The sequence below is a fragment of the Tetrao urogallus genome (assembly GCF_951394365.1).
Source record: "Tetrao urogallus genome assembly, chromosome: 11".
Lineage (NCBI taxonomy): Eukaryota > Metazoa > Chordata > Aves > Galliformes > Phasianidae > Tetrao > Tetrao urogallus.
This window is the reverse complement of record NC_136824.1, coordinates 13,875,925-13,890,981: the sequence shown is the minus strand read 5'-3', so window position 1 is coordinate 13,890,981 and position 15,057 is coordinate 13,875,925. Positions and strand designations below refer to the sequence as shown.

The window sequence follows — 15,057 nt, the reverse complement described above, 5'->3', positions numbered from 1 at the left end:
CATCTAAAACAACAAGGAACCACTGTCAGGTGGAAAAGGATTTAGGGACAAAGAATCCACCTTAAAAATGTGGAGGGAGTTCATGGCTAGGGAGGCCACTACTCAGTTTAACTGTTTTCTGGAGAAATGTTCAGCATTTAGCAGCTGCATTCATTTTGTAGAAGCCAGTGTATTTGCAGTGTTGAATGAGGCAAAATGTTTCATTGCATATCTAACCACCATCTTAAGGATCAAGTATCTAAACTCATCAGACTTCTTTCACAAGCCAATAATTTAGTTTTAAATTGCTATTAAAAATAGAGTGTAGCAGTTACATGGAATCAGTCTTTCTGAGCAGGCAAAAAGTAATCCTAGGCTCTTAACATGACTCGCTATCATAAGGAACCATTGAGAAGAATGCCACATTGAGGTGCTGAAATGCAGATTTGTAAGCTTAAGCTTTAATCAGTGAATGTGGAGTTTTTGCTTCAGCAATTAAACACCAAAAAATGAAACCTTTCTTCTGAGGGATGATAGTTAGGAATCATCATGCTTCTGGTTGGGTGGTGGGAATTTCTACCTTTCACAGCTCTGGTGTCCCCTAAAGCTTGCAGCAAAGGTTTAACAGTGACACCTGGTCTTCAGGATCACACACAGTAAAAAAAGTTTATGAGCCAGAATAGGATACATAAACTATTCCTCCTTGTTTCCTAACATTGTTCAAAAAGGAATTTTAAAAGGACAACTTTTGGTAACTTCATTTGGTAATATTTACCTAGTGAGATCTTTTCTCCTGAGTCTGCTGGAAGCAGAAAGACTAATAAGGCAAGTGCTGATATCAGTACACAGGGAATAAGAAGGTTGAGTCCGTAGTAGAGAGTCCTGCGTCTCATAGTTACTGTGAACGTTATATCTGGGTATGGTTCTTTACAGCACTCATAAAAGCTCTCAGTTCTCTTCCCAGGAATTCCTGTGTAAAAGGGAAAAGGAAGAACACACAACATTAATGTCAACAGGCTCTATATTATGGAGTGATTGTTTTAGAAATAGATAAATTTAGCTTTGTCAGCCTTGCTAGGGGTAAAGCTGCTTCTTCAAATTTAATTCCAAAATAAGTCATTTTTATCAGGTAATAATGGAAAAATAGATAAAAATGTATACTGAATTCAAGCTCACTTTTTAATGTTGTTTCTCATCTTAAGTCTGTTCCCACAGCTTTAAACACCACCAGCATGGTCATTTATTAATTTAATTTCTGTCTTCATTTCTCAATTGTTATTCTGCCCATTTCAGCAGTGAACTGCTGACAAGGCTGCAAGTTCAAAGTGTAAGCAAATAACGAAGAGCTTACCAACTAAATCCCACTCTCCATTTGAAATATAGCCGGATATATCTGCTTCTTGCATTTGTAAGTCTAAGGACCAGCCTCCATATGTCCAAGAGCCAAACTTCAGGTTACACTTCTGAACGTCAAATGGAAACCAGCGCACATCTATGTAGCACGAGCTTTTAAATATGCCTAGATTGGATTTTAAACAAGAACACTAAATTGAAATGCTCGTTCCACGAAATTTCATGTCTCTTCTGTAACTGATCTTGTTCTACGTTGCCTCTTTTGGCATTCACTTGTAAAGCATACTTAATCTCAGCAGTGTCTCAAGACGTGAAAAGCAAAAGTCAATTACAGAAAAGGGAAAGAACTGCACTATTAATGTTTGCACTATTAATGTGTTCATGTTACAAACTATTTTTGAACTACATTTAGGCATGTAGTAGGAAATTATTCAGAGAAGAGCTCCATTTTCTAGATATTGTGTATTAGAAAGAAATGAGGCAGAGTATGCACAGTGTTCCTCTTATTTCTGTTACTGGATAAAATAAGAAGTGAACCCTGATGTCCTCTAGAGATCTCAGATTTAATTTGCCTGGAAAGCACTTGGCTCTATTGCCGTAGTATCTAAAATTCTGATCAGAGTTAATTCTGAGAACTGTGGTAATTGAGTCGGGGAACAGGAACAGAAATCCACTGGAACACACCCAGAGACTCAGTGATACAGTTCAGATATCAAAGGACCAAACACAGACTGTGTTCCTTCCAGATTCAAAACCGTTTTGATGGAGTATTCAGTGAGTCATTTCAAATAGATGATATGTCCCATACCATGTTTCTAAGCATCTCATTATAAAGGTAATGTGCTAGTAGGAGAAACAGCTATGTTAATGAAATACATTTTTATTGAGACACTACCTTTTATTCAATAAACAATAACTTTTTACATTAAGGGCTTTTATTTTTTATCTTCTTTTATACTTCCATGCTTCTGTAATAGTGTATTATGACAGAATAATTTAAATGATGGCAATAAGAAATCTTCTATGGTGGTTTTCATACAAAAGCATTAACTACATTCAGGATGCATCTAGTTTTAAATCTAGCAGATGATGGCTAGATAAGTAAAATACCGATGAATTTCTGTCAAATTTGAAACCACACCATATATAAGCAGTCTGAGTTATCAGAATTTATGACATGGAAACAGCCTACCTGGTGGCAGATATTGGCAATGTCCCGAAGAATTGACTAAAACATTAGTGTGAAATGTAGCATCAAATCTTTCATCAGCACTAGAACAGGGAAGAAACAAAGTGGGTTATGTGGTCTTCGGCTCAAAATATCTGAGAAGATATTTCTTCTTCATAAAAAGATTCCTTCTCCCCAAAATAAAGCTTGTCAGCTCTACTCCTGGCACCAGTTTTCTGTGGCCTCAGGGTAAGTGCCTTAATACTATTGGACTTGTTCCTGATTAACAGCTTAAGCAGAGGTGAATCACCTCATTCCCTCTGCTCATTTACCCTGTGGGATTTGCTACAGTGCCATGGCTCTATCGATTTCCATTTGGATAGTAAGCACTTTTAAAAAACTTCTCAGGCAATTGTACAGGGAAATCTGTTCTCTTGCAGTTTACATTTAGCAACGGCCTTCTTGGGCTTTCATTTGTGTGAGAGAGAGCGAGGTGAGATATCTACCTTGCAGGGATGGTGGGAGCAGGAGGGCACCGAGCCCACAGCTCCGCACGCATGAATGCGCACACGGACATCGCGGTCCGGCTCCCTGCTGCAGCCAGAGCACGTGCGGAGCCAAAGGCCCGTGCTGGCGCTGTGTGACAATGGCAGGTGTCAGGTCAGCCCAGCAGTGGCTGCTACCTTATCACTGCCTAATCACCTTGTAAAGCATTGCCAGAAAAATATGGTGAGAATCTGAGATGGGGAGAAAGTGAAATATTCATGATTCAAGCAAAAAGTAAGTATAGTAAGGGGAATCTTCTTCCAGTAGCATAGCAGGCCCTATTGACTTATTCTCAGTCAATAAATAAATAAATAAATAAAATAAAAAATGGACCTACTCTGATACAAAATTATGTATCTTAAAGGCCCATCTTAGTCATTATCTTAGTCTTTGTCACTTTACATTTTGCCTTCTGTATTTCAAACAAATTACACGTATAAGATATCTGGACTGATCTGTGAAATATGCAGACAAGAAAAGCTATATCTAAACAATTACTTGCCTATCTGGAATTGCACTTTTTCCAGTGGTGAGTAGAAGGTTTGCAGTATTGAAAGTCATCAGTGTACTTGCAACTGTTTAATTTGAACTATGAAGATGAGATGAAGAGTTTAAATATTGAATATTGAATAATGTGAATGGATCCCAGGGAAAAAGGCAAATCAGTTCTTGTCAGTGGAAGGAATGCAGGCCACTCTCCTTCAGCTTCACAGCTCATGGCTGGATTCTCCGATGCTTAACAGACTGAGCTTGTGTTGCAGCTTCTCTTCTGGCTGGAGCACTAAATGTCCTCCCTCCTCAACTTGGTTGCCCATTTTCATGACATTTGTAAGGAACTGGTACTGACTGGTACTGCTAAGATGTCTTCTCACTGCACCGCCAAATTTTGCAGGAATTGGAAGAAGGGGCGGCAAGAAGAATCACACACAAACAGGTGTGCATGCATGCATACACTCCAATTGCATAATTCTTGTTTCCTTAGGAAATCAGACTTCTGCAACAGGTCTCTATATTGGATGTAGACACGTATTTACAGTAATTTGAATTTAATAAGGGCTACACTATGAAAATCAAGCCACATACTCAAATTTATGGAAAATATCCATGCTGAACAAATTGCTTACAAGTGGAAAGCAATAACTAGAAATAAAATTCTTAGTTTCCCAGGTTAGATTCGAGTCATTTTCCCTCGAGCAGAGGTCTTAGAAGCCCAGAAGCTGCTTTGAAGACCTTGCAGTTTGTTGTTCCTGGTCATTTGTAAATGTAACATTTAAAAAATGAACACAGAAGTGAACAAGGAACCTAGGTTTCATTGCCATATGTTTGGGTTTTAATAAGAAATATCTTTAAAAGAACATCAAAAGATATTTAGACTCAATATTTCCTGAAAATATTTTTTCTTCAGAAAAAGGAGCGTATGGTTTTCTACACTGAGCTTCTGATTGTTTTCTGAAATGCAGTGCTTCAACTGGGATTATGCTAAGAAGGAAAGCCTTTGCTTGATGAGATTTTGTACTTTAATATAATAATAGAAAATTATCTCTGCTACGTTTCTTTTTCAAGTGTAACGACTTGAAGAAAGCTATAGACTGTGAGACGTTGAGATGACACAGCTACACTTACTAGAAACAATTCCACTGGGACTTAACTGGAGAATCTCAGGTTTATAAAAGAGGAAAAATGAAACTGAGACATAGCTACCAGAATTTTCATTATTCCATGAACTCACGAGCACTGTGGCCACTTGAAAAATAATACCACCAGAAATAAGAACTTCTAATAAATGTAGTAAAACTAGCAAAGTGGAAGAGGGCCAGACACAACACTAACACAGCCGGTCCTGCAATCATTTGTACACAGGCCAAGATTCACTTCCCTCAAAAAACCCACAGATGAACTGGGCTCAGTCTGTTTACAATAGGCGGGTAATAAAGGCAGTATAGCTGCTGGTTTTCCAGGTGTTCAGTTCTAATTGTGTAACGTGCTTCAGCTACAGTTAGCATGGTTGTGTGAATATTATGAAATGTAGTTGAAAATTGCTAAAATCACACTTTAATTTTACACATACTGAAATGTTGACGCATAAATCATCAGATGCACTGAAAGCCTCTCAGGTAGGTTGTGTGTGTGATGCCTTCCTCTGGAAACTTCTAGACTGCTGTTGTAGAGCACGAGCTGTATGGCACACCCAGTGCTTTACTGAGAAAGAGAAAAGGACTGAGAAAAGGACTGATGTGTGGGACTTTCCCAAGAATGCTCTCATTTATGAAATCAAGCCAGATAGGAAAAGATACTCAAAATAACAAATTTGCAGTGAAAAATACATTAAGCAAGGTCAGTGTTGCAGATATATGTGTTCAGGAGTACACAGCACGTGTACTGTTTATGTACAGAGCATTATTCACCTGGTGTATGGACAACTGAAGCACTAATTGCAGTGCTTGAACCAGAAACAAAAGTGATTCTGACAGGCACTTACAGTGTGGGGAACTTGAGTAGAGCTCCCCTCAAATCACTTAGTGGTAATTGTACCTTTGGGAGAGGCGCAGATGCATGCTGTAAGCAAAGCAGTCATGTAAGCCCTGGGGAGAAGTATGCTGTCAAATGCTGACATTGTGTGCTGTTGTCACAGCATTGCAATTCACAACAGCTGTGACCGTGACATTAACCACAAAGGTGATCAGTAAGTGGCAGAGGGACAGCACAGCTGCAGCTGACAGGCCGAGTCCTGCTACTGTATGGGTGTTGCTGCAACAAGAAGCAGCTCCTGCCACACAGAGGGGGAATTGGGGTGATGCTCAGCACAAGGGTGTCTTCTGGGCATATGGCAGAGACACAGAAGAAGACAAAAGGTTCCTGTCACCTGCATGGGCAAATATATAACCAAGTGCCTGTCTTCCACAAAAGAACCAGTGGAGCATGTACAAAGCAGATGGCCTTTCCAGTATCTGGGGAACTGCAAGAAGGCATATCATAACAGCAGAAAAGGACAACTTGTTAAAGAGCAGACATCTTCCAGTGCTTTAACAGTACAGTTCTGATAGGAAAGGAGACTCCCCAGCAGCCCCTGCATGGAGATACACTTCTGAAGAGAGATGCCAGAAATCAGTGCTCGCTTGCTGACCTGCAAGCTGCTTGCCCCGACTTTGCACTGGCATTTCATCTGTGCAGTTATATCTATGCCTTTACTCATAAAGAAATGATCTCTATAAGGGTTGCTTGAGCATTCAGATAGGAGACTGCACTGCTTTATGTGCACAGTGTACACTGACCAATGCCTCTGAGAGAGGCAGAAATGGTCTTTCATCTTGAGACAACAGACAGCAGGAAATTGGGGTGTCAGCAAGTGAATTTTTTGAAATATAATGTATGCATAGGCAGGTCTTGTTTAATCTGGGCCTGTTGGAGATGAAGAACTTAATGCTTTTCCTTGGGGCTTCCTCTCGCAATTGCTTAGTATAGAATAATTAAAACCAAGAAGACCATTTGTTCTTCAAAATTCAGACTGCCCTAGAAAGTATAGGCACATCCAGAGGTCTTGCTCATTAGCAGCAAAGTGTGAAGAGTTACAGTGCAAGCAAACAATTCATCGTCTAATTGCGAGGTACATAAGGAAAATTGATTTAGATTCCTTACTGATTCATCTTAAAGGAAACAGTGAAGGAAAACTGATTCAGATTCATTACTGTTTCATCTTATAGGAAACACTGGGTGCAATGTTTCTTTAGCAGTTTGAAGGTAATCTGCCCCTAAAATAAGCCCAACTAAGAACAGATAGTTTGAAGAAAAGAGCAGCTTAAGGTCTAGCTATTTTTGTAGTAGAAATATGGAAAGACACAAAAAGTGGCTATAGAACCATTGAATCATTAAGGTTGGAAAAGACATCTAAGATCATCAAGGCCAACCCATCACCACCATACCCATTAAACCATATTCCTCAGTGCCACAACTACACCTTTCTTGAGCACCTCCTGGACAGTGACTCCATCATCTCCCTAGGCAGACTGTTTTAATGCTTGAAATATGTACAAAAATGCAAACACTCCTACAGGCATTTACCTATTCTGCTTCTAGTGAAATTAGGCAAGCAGTCAGAAGTCAGATTTGAAGTCATTGTTAACATTTAGATTAAAAAAAAATCTCAAGAGAAAATTATCACTATCTGTATTACTATACGTAGCCAGAAAAATCTGGTTTTCTAATCATCACATAGAATCTAATGAGAATTGGTGGTAGGGAAGGTGTTGTTATTTACTGAGTACTTGCAAATATCATCTTCCATTGTGTAAACAAGAGAACAGTTATTTTCTAGCATTCCAAATGCTCAGAGCCTAGCCATTTTGATTAGATGGCTATGTCATTTGTCTTATCTTCTCTCCTTCCCCACAGGAAAATAAAAGTATTTCCACCTGTTATAGAGAAGAATATCTGGCTTCCAAATCAGTCCATCAGGAAAGCGGACGTTCTTCACTCCAGGGTATTCAGACACATTCCACTGTAAGTAATGATCTGTCCAGTACTAAGACATATAGACAGAAAGTAAGTTAGATTAGCTTATTCATTGCTTTACTGTAGCTCTCCAGACTATACAGCCTGAAACAATACACGCTTTCTTGTTCGGATTATTATTTAGATTCAGACAATGAAAAACTTGGAAAGGGTGAATAGGCCACCAAGAGCTCACTCAAAAGCATAATAATCTCATTTTCAATTCACACTGCAATGCATATGTAACAGCCTATAAAAGAAGATTTGAGATGCCTCTATTTTATTGTTCATGCTGTTTCAGGTAGCAAGTTGGGACACAACAGGTTTTGTTTTATAATTCATACTTTACTTCAATTACATTTTTTCTTCAGACACAATTTTGTTTTCTGTGTTTGTGAATTCTTACACTGTAATAACTTGATTACAGATGTGTGGTAGAGCAGCCAACAGACTGCTGATAGGGAAAAGCAATGGAAATGGTTGAGTAGTTAACACTAGCAGCTCCTGTAGTTAGCCAACCTCTGAAGCAGTGCCCAGCAGCTGCTGCAGAAGCTCCCTTCCCACTGGCACTTCCTGCGCTGCAGGCTGCTGCCCTGGTGGCAGTATGGCTATCAATATAGGCATAGATTCTGGTGTGGTCAATCCAACAGGGTTTAGATCTGGGTTTCTTGGTATGTGCTTCCAGGTATTTCTCATTTTTTACTAACAGTTTTTAACTCCTTGTCACCTGGACAAATCACCAGCATTGTGAATTGCTTTTCTTCCTTTTGCTCTCCAAATAGTAGTTTTTACAGAGATCTTCAATATCTCTGCTCTTACCTTTTTCTTTTCACTACAAACTATGAGTCTTATTCATGCCCATCTACACACATCTCCTATGAACTGATCGACGGCTTCTCATCTATTTTTTCAGGATTTTTACTTCCACTTTTACCTTATATTATTTTATACTGAACTTTTTACCACTTCATCTTGTGTAGAATTTAGAAATATCAAGATCCTCATGATACTTTCATTTATTTATTTTACCAGTAGTGTAAGCCATTTGAAGTGTGTTCTGAGCTGTCCTGTTTAAATCTGTGGGCTCTTGTTGGCTTTGGGTTACTCGTCTTCAGTAGCTGTCAGAACAAATCACTTTCTGACTAGTAGGCTCCTGGCTGGGGCTGTGGGGCCATGGAGGAGCTGCTCAGCTCACTGGCCTCCCACCCAGGTTGATTGCCATCTGAACTGTGCTACAGTAATGCCAATATATCCAGTTATTTCTGATTATAACAACTTCGAGCAATTATAGTGGCTAGTATGGTAGAGCACACAGCACTACTGAATGCTATAAAGATAGTCCAAAGGGTGACAGCAAACTTATGTTTGAAGTCTGGATTATAAATTATGCTAAACAGATTGGGACTGCTCCATTTTGCCAACTTCTACAGTTTCTCATCAAGCTGGACGTGAGCTGTCCAATTTTGTTTTAACTTTGGAGCTACTGTTTCCACTGTAGCTAAAGCATGTTTGATACAGACTAGAAAAGCAAGCACCTGAGAGTATTTGGTTTAATATTAATCTGTGTGACTAGGCAAGGCTCCTGCTGAAACCTGGATATGTTTAAGATTTTGATACTGACCAGTATTGCCATGTAGATAGAACCAACAATCGAAGAGCCTGTATATAAACTAGATTTATTCTCCCTTCTCCCAGGTTAGTTTTTCATACTTTGGTATTCCTGTGACGACTAGACAAAACATATTTAATATACATCTCTGACTATACGCATTACATATCAAAACAGGGAGCAAAGATGAATATACAGGGAAAAACTTCTCATTGCAGACCATTTAGCACAATAAAATGTTATGTTTGCCATAAGTATGCTTTGAATCTGTGTAGCATACAGTGAATACAGAAACACTTGGTTGGGGTTTTTTGTTGTTTTTTTTTTTAATGTGTAAACAGGCCATGATGAATGACTACACCACACGATCTGCTCACTGCGACCATAACATGCTCCTCATACAGTAAATACTAAGATGAAAAAAATCAAAAGAAATACAGTTAACATACGTTAAAAAAAAAAGGAGAATTTCCTTAGGGGGAAAAAACAAAGTCTCAGGAAGAATAAGGAGAGGGAAATAATTGATAGCTTCTTGAGTATGAATGGTCACTTTTTTTCCTGGTAAGTAATTACAGCAACTGTTTTTGTTACAAGTCAAAGCCAAAAATACGCTATGTTTGACAGTTTTAATCTTACTTTTAAATAAGCCTCTAAAATAGCACGATCTGAGTGCCTCTTCCAAGTCAACTCTTCTTTGTGAAGAGAAGGAATAGCCACACTATTTTTTCTAGGTCATCCAAATAGTCTTTCATTTCTTTCCTGAGGCCTACCACTGAGTGGGAGAGATCCTCCATTAAAGTGTTACAGTCAAAGGAAAAATAATATATTTAGACTAAGTGATCTAATTAAAGAAACAGAAAGATGTAAAGTTTCTGCTGAAGCAGCATGCTTGTCTTGAAAAATGCAACTCTTCTGTAAAGCTTTACTTAGCCCATGCAGTTCTGTTTCTGTAAGATGGGAACAAAATGCCAGATCTCATCCTGGCCTCTGCAGTGTGGGAAAAACTGCCATGCTGTATCTCATCTTTGTGAAACACGGATCTGTGGTAGAAACTGTGGTTAGGAGACCAGTAGTCATTATGGTAAGAGGCATCTTTTTAATTCTAAACCTTAGGTGGTGAACCAATTCCAAAACTGATCCTATGAGAATTAATCCGTGTAGGCTCCTTTGCTTAGGAGTGACCCCTCACTAATTCATCTTAAAGAAAAAAAAATTCAAATACTTTTACAGAGATCTTGACTGTTCCATTTATTAAAAAGTGATTAACATTATTTCCCAGTAATGTCAGCCTTGAGTTAATGGGGGGCAAAGTTCTCTGCTGTGCCATCTATGGCAGTAATAGAGGTATGTTAAGTCTGAAAAGCCTCTGACAACTGTAGAAAGTAAACACTGCAACAAAAGGTAAAACAAAGCTACTGCTTGAAAAACAAACACCATATGTATGCAAAATAAACAGGGAAACAAGGAAAAATACAGTGCTCACAGCTGAACGTTGGGAAACTGAAGGTATGTTCAAATACACATTGTCATACAACTGAGAAATGGAATTTGGAGCAATATCATTAAAAATTCTCATTTTCACAGTAAAAATAAGATGATAATTTATATTTAAAAAACAGTATTTTGTGGAACATGAGAACAGCATGTCCATTTTAATTAAAATCTTCCTGCGGTTTCTTATGGAGACAGATTGAAAGCAAAGCAAACAGGACAGCAGAGGCATTCAGGTAGGATAACAGCAGCAGGTAGCATGAAATAATCCATCTCTTTGGAATGTCTGGTGATTTTCAGAATTCTGATCACAACAGATTAAATGCATTTCACACATGTATAGTTCTTTCTCACAAATAAATGATTTACCACAATGTAATGGATTTGTTGAAGTGGGTGATAAGGAACTTGCACCATCCTGGAACTCTGGGTATCTCGTGATGATTAATCTAGAGTGGCTTAAATCGGCTAAGGTGAGTTTGTAACCCACCCAGCTGTGGTGACTCAGCTTCTTAAAAAGTTTTCAGAAATGTCCGAAACAGCATCAGGCCCTAAATCTCAGCTCTGCAGACTGCCATTCACCTTAGCTTCGTGCACTGTGTAGTGACACACAGAACAGAAGCATGGAAGCTTCCTAAAATTTATACCTGCACCAGATTAAATGCAGAGAACAAAGGAAGAAAAAACATGCTTTGTTCCTCAGAACTCACCATTTGTAGCCAGATGTTTGTTGTTAATACTTGATTCTTTTCATCCTGGAGAGAAGAAAATAAACCAGCTTAGTGTCATATGGATAACGCTAGTAGATATATATGAGTGTTATGAAACAGTTGTACTAAGGTACCTTTTAAAACAAAGCGAATTACTGCCTCTACCTTACTGCATAGGAAGTGTTCACAGGTACTTTTGACGCACTGTGTACTACTGCTGTCAGTCAAGTTGTTACCAGAGGGTATCCTTCTGCCAGGTTCTTCCCTGGGGCTCCTTCTTTAATAATGTATCTCAAAAGACGAAACAGATTATAGCAAAGGTTGCTTGTTCCACCTTTGCTTAGGAGCAGCCCTCTCCTTAATTAACCTCACACACCAAACATACACAGACCATAGAAACTGCATTGGACAACAAACAGTGACTAAGCTCAGTGATGTGTGTTGAGGCCACATCCAGTGGCTTCTTAACAGGCAGCTGTAGCACGACTGATTTCAGTGGAATGATACAAGGAAATGCTGTGTCACAGCTTTACAAGAAAGGATTTGCAGGGCAGAATGTTATTACTGTGCCTGAAAGTTACCATATTCACATGGCCTTTCCCCTTGCTTCCTATAACTATCTGATGCAAGCTCAAGGGACAGAACGGCATTTTAAACGCTGCAGTTAATTAAGAAGATTAATTCCTCATTTCTCAAACACAGGAAAATGTTGGTGACCTCATTTCTCTAGAGGTACCAGCAATTACTCATCCCTCAGTCATCCTCCCATCATCAGTATCCACCTGGGTTTTGTGAAGCACATACTGTCAGTACTGGGCACTCTGAGCTGAAATCGCAGTCCCTGTCCCAGCAACAGCCAGAGCTTCAGGCAAAGGAAGGGTGGCAGCCAAGTGTTGGTCACCTGTACAGCAGGAGCTGTCAGAGCTGTTGTGCATCCAGAGCTCTGAATTCACAGCTACGACTCCTGAACTTAAATATTGTTCCTAAATGACCTTATATGGCTAAAAAGGATTTAATCACATTTCATACCATCTTAATACTCTTTACTAAATATAAACAAATGCTCTTCTTCTTGTTTAGTGAACAAATCCAATAAAAGTTCTGAAAGACATTTAATTGAAGTGGTATTAGATTAACACAATAGTAAAATTAAACAGTGCAAGGGACAGTTTCAGACAACTGGAGCCTTTTGAAAAGCAGCATCATTAAGTGCACATCAGTGTTAGTAGGTCGTATGTGATCAGAACTAAATGTACAACATGCAGACAAGTAAGAAAACGGTTAGGTAGAGTTTGGTATTGTGCTGGATATTATCTCGTGCCATTTAAATGGCATCCTGGGGAAACAGGGCTCTTTAACCCTTTAGTACAAGAAATGCATTATGGTGCATGAAATAACATGCTGAAGGCACTGCTGAAGATGTCAGCCAGGCAAAGTAGTAACTAATTCGTAATAGTATCTATTATTTGCTAGCCATACAAACATTAATTTGATGCCTCTCTCAGTAACCTGCATATGTTGCAACCACAACAAAGCTAGTTTAGGTCTGTTGCTCTGAATGTAATGCCTCCTATTTGTTCCCATGGAAACTATAACAGATAAAAAGAACGCAATAGCACTATTTCATAAAGCATATTACCAGTTCCAAACCTCCTTTTTTAGTATAGCGACCACCATTAGCAATGCATTTTCACCAGCCATGAACAAGAAGCCTGCACGCTGTGCTCATAAGAATCTGTACTGGTGGAGGTGCCCCATTGTCACTGCCATCACTGCAGAAACACACTGCCCATTGCCTCACTGTGCTCCATCCACTGCTTGGGCTCCATCAACATTCTGCAGATGTCAGTGAATTTCACTGGGTGCCATTTTATTCACATAGAGAAATTCAGTTCCATCCCTTTGCTTCATCTGCACTTCCATGTCAGACACCATTCTGTTAGACTGCCCCTCTACTGCTAGCACCACTAATGCTAACTTATTTAAAGTTCAACAGCATTTTCTCAAGGCTCTGTGTGCTGTCCCAGACAAACATGCCCATTCCTCTGATGCGATGTCCCACCTGTTACACCTGAGCTACACTGATGGCACTACTGCTGTGTGCCTTCACTGCAGGACACAGGAGGTTTGTTGCCCTGCACAGGTCTAACTGGCTACTTTAAGGTGCAGAGCAATTCAGAATCTATTATGCTGTGGGAAATTCGTTTCAGGACGATTAGCTAAATGGCATGTATTTCTGCATTGTTAAATCCTGAGTTAAACTCACATTTTACTCCCAGTGTGATATCTTTCCACACATGAATGGCTCTAGCCTTAGATAAGTGATGTTTTAAAAATTCCCTTTTGAGTAGCTAGAAAAGACTGTACTAAAGCTGGAGAGATGCTGATGCTTAAGCTAATGATATGCCATGGGGATTTATTTTGAAGCCCTGAGTCTACAGCGTAGTCAGATGAACTATTTTTGGAATAACAGAAAGGAGCTCTACTATCAACCAGCACACATCACAGAGTATGCTGGAGAGCAATCACTGAGCAGTTAAACCAGTGCAGCTGAAGGGAACAGCAGACCTTAAATCCAGTTGTGCTTCTGGCAGAGTGATTCAGCTGCCTGCTGTGCTGCCAAGGCAGCTGCCACATGGCACAGCATCTCAGGTTTGCCTGCAGGGGTCTCTACAGACTTTTCTGGGACACTAATCCACCACAAGCCAAGAGTTATTCTGAATAGTAAGCTTCCGCTCAAACCTAACTGAAATTGAGTATCTCAGGAGTACAAACTCAAACATAACTTTTGCACAGAAGACAAGATGGACTATGCTGTTTTCCTGGTGTTTCTTTCTGATATTTTAAACATTTAGGGCTTGAAAGAGTATATAGATGATCAAAGTAGCTCCCATTTGGATCGCTGTATTAAATCCTATCACTTCTCCTCAGCTGTAAGAACTTTGCTGCATGCTGAGAGCTGGTTTAGAGTTCTTTTTTCCCAGAACAGATGGCTTCCAAAATCTTGTCATTATCGGATTGACTCGACTATCACTAGAGGAAAGATTCTGTCTGAAAGGCTTTCTGTCTGAAAGTCCTTTTCTGCAAGCCCAAGAGAAGCTGGTGAAGGGTGGGGCAGGAGACATTCTGCAGGAGTTCTCGTATCTAGGGAAGTTTTTTGGACAGCTTTAAAAGCTTTACAGCAAACTGCATTAACATCAGGTAGTCCAGGTCACTTGGTGTTCAGGTTGTGCTGGACAAGCAGCATAGCTCAGAAGAAGCAAGTCAGGTTCCTTTTGTGTTGCGGGATGTCAGTGCGATGCTGCCTCGCTCTGCTTAATTCATAACTGTAATCATGATCTGTGATGGCAGATGGCAACTGCTTCTGGACTGATTATCACATTATTTAATGGTAGTGTGATTAATGAAAGGGATGTCGCTGGCATAAAAAAGATTTGAATGGTCCTTCACTCTTTTTCATAGGTAGAGGTATCAAAAACATGCAGGATTTTTGCAGGATTTAGCACTGTCTTTATTCTTTCATTTCCCATCTGATTTCTGTCTGTCTTTTCACTTTAAATAATCTATCGGACTGATCACCTTAGGGAACACAGTCACATTATCTTACCTTGACCCTATGTTCAACAAAATATGTAAAAGAAAGATATATGCTTTCTGAAGGCCATTAACCTGGACAATATAAACTTTGTGAGGAATATTATCTGATTACTTTC

At 39.4% G+C, this 15,057-nt stretch overlaps 1 protein-coding gene across 1 annotated transcript in view; it reads right to left on the bottom strand.

The window, feature by feature from the left end:
* The window catches only part of LOC306950447 (neuronal acetylcholine receptor subunit alpha-7), a gene marked incomplete at both ends in the record, with an annotated part of 36,760 nt that overhangs the window by 4,286 nt on the left and 17,417 nt on the right, over nt 1-15,057 (bottom strand). The window contains 5 exons of the mRNA XM_079540716.1: nt 755-949; nt 1,331-1,498; nt 2,525-2,604; nt 7,456-7,565; nt 11,345-11,389. Of these exons, the coding sequence (XP_079396842.1) occupies nt 755-949; nt 1,331-1,498; nt 2,525-2,604; nt 7,456-7,565; nt 11,345-11,389 (598 nt within the window). The remainder of the gene's footprint in view (nt 1-754; nt 950-1,330; nt 1,499-2,524; nt 2,605-7,455; nt 7,566-11,344; nt 11,390-15,057) is intronic.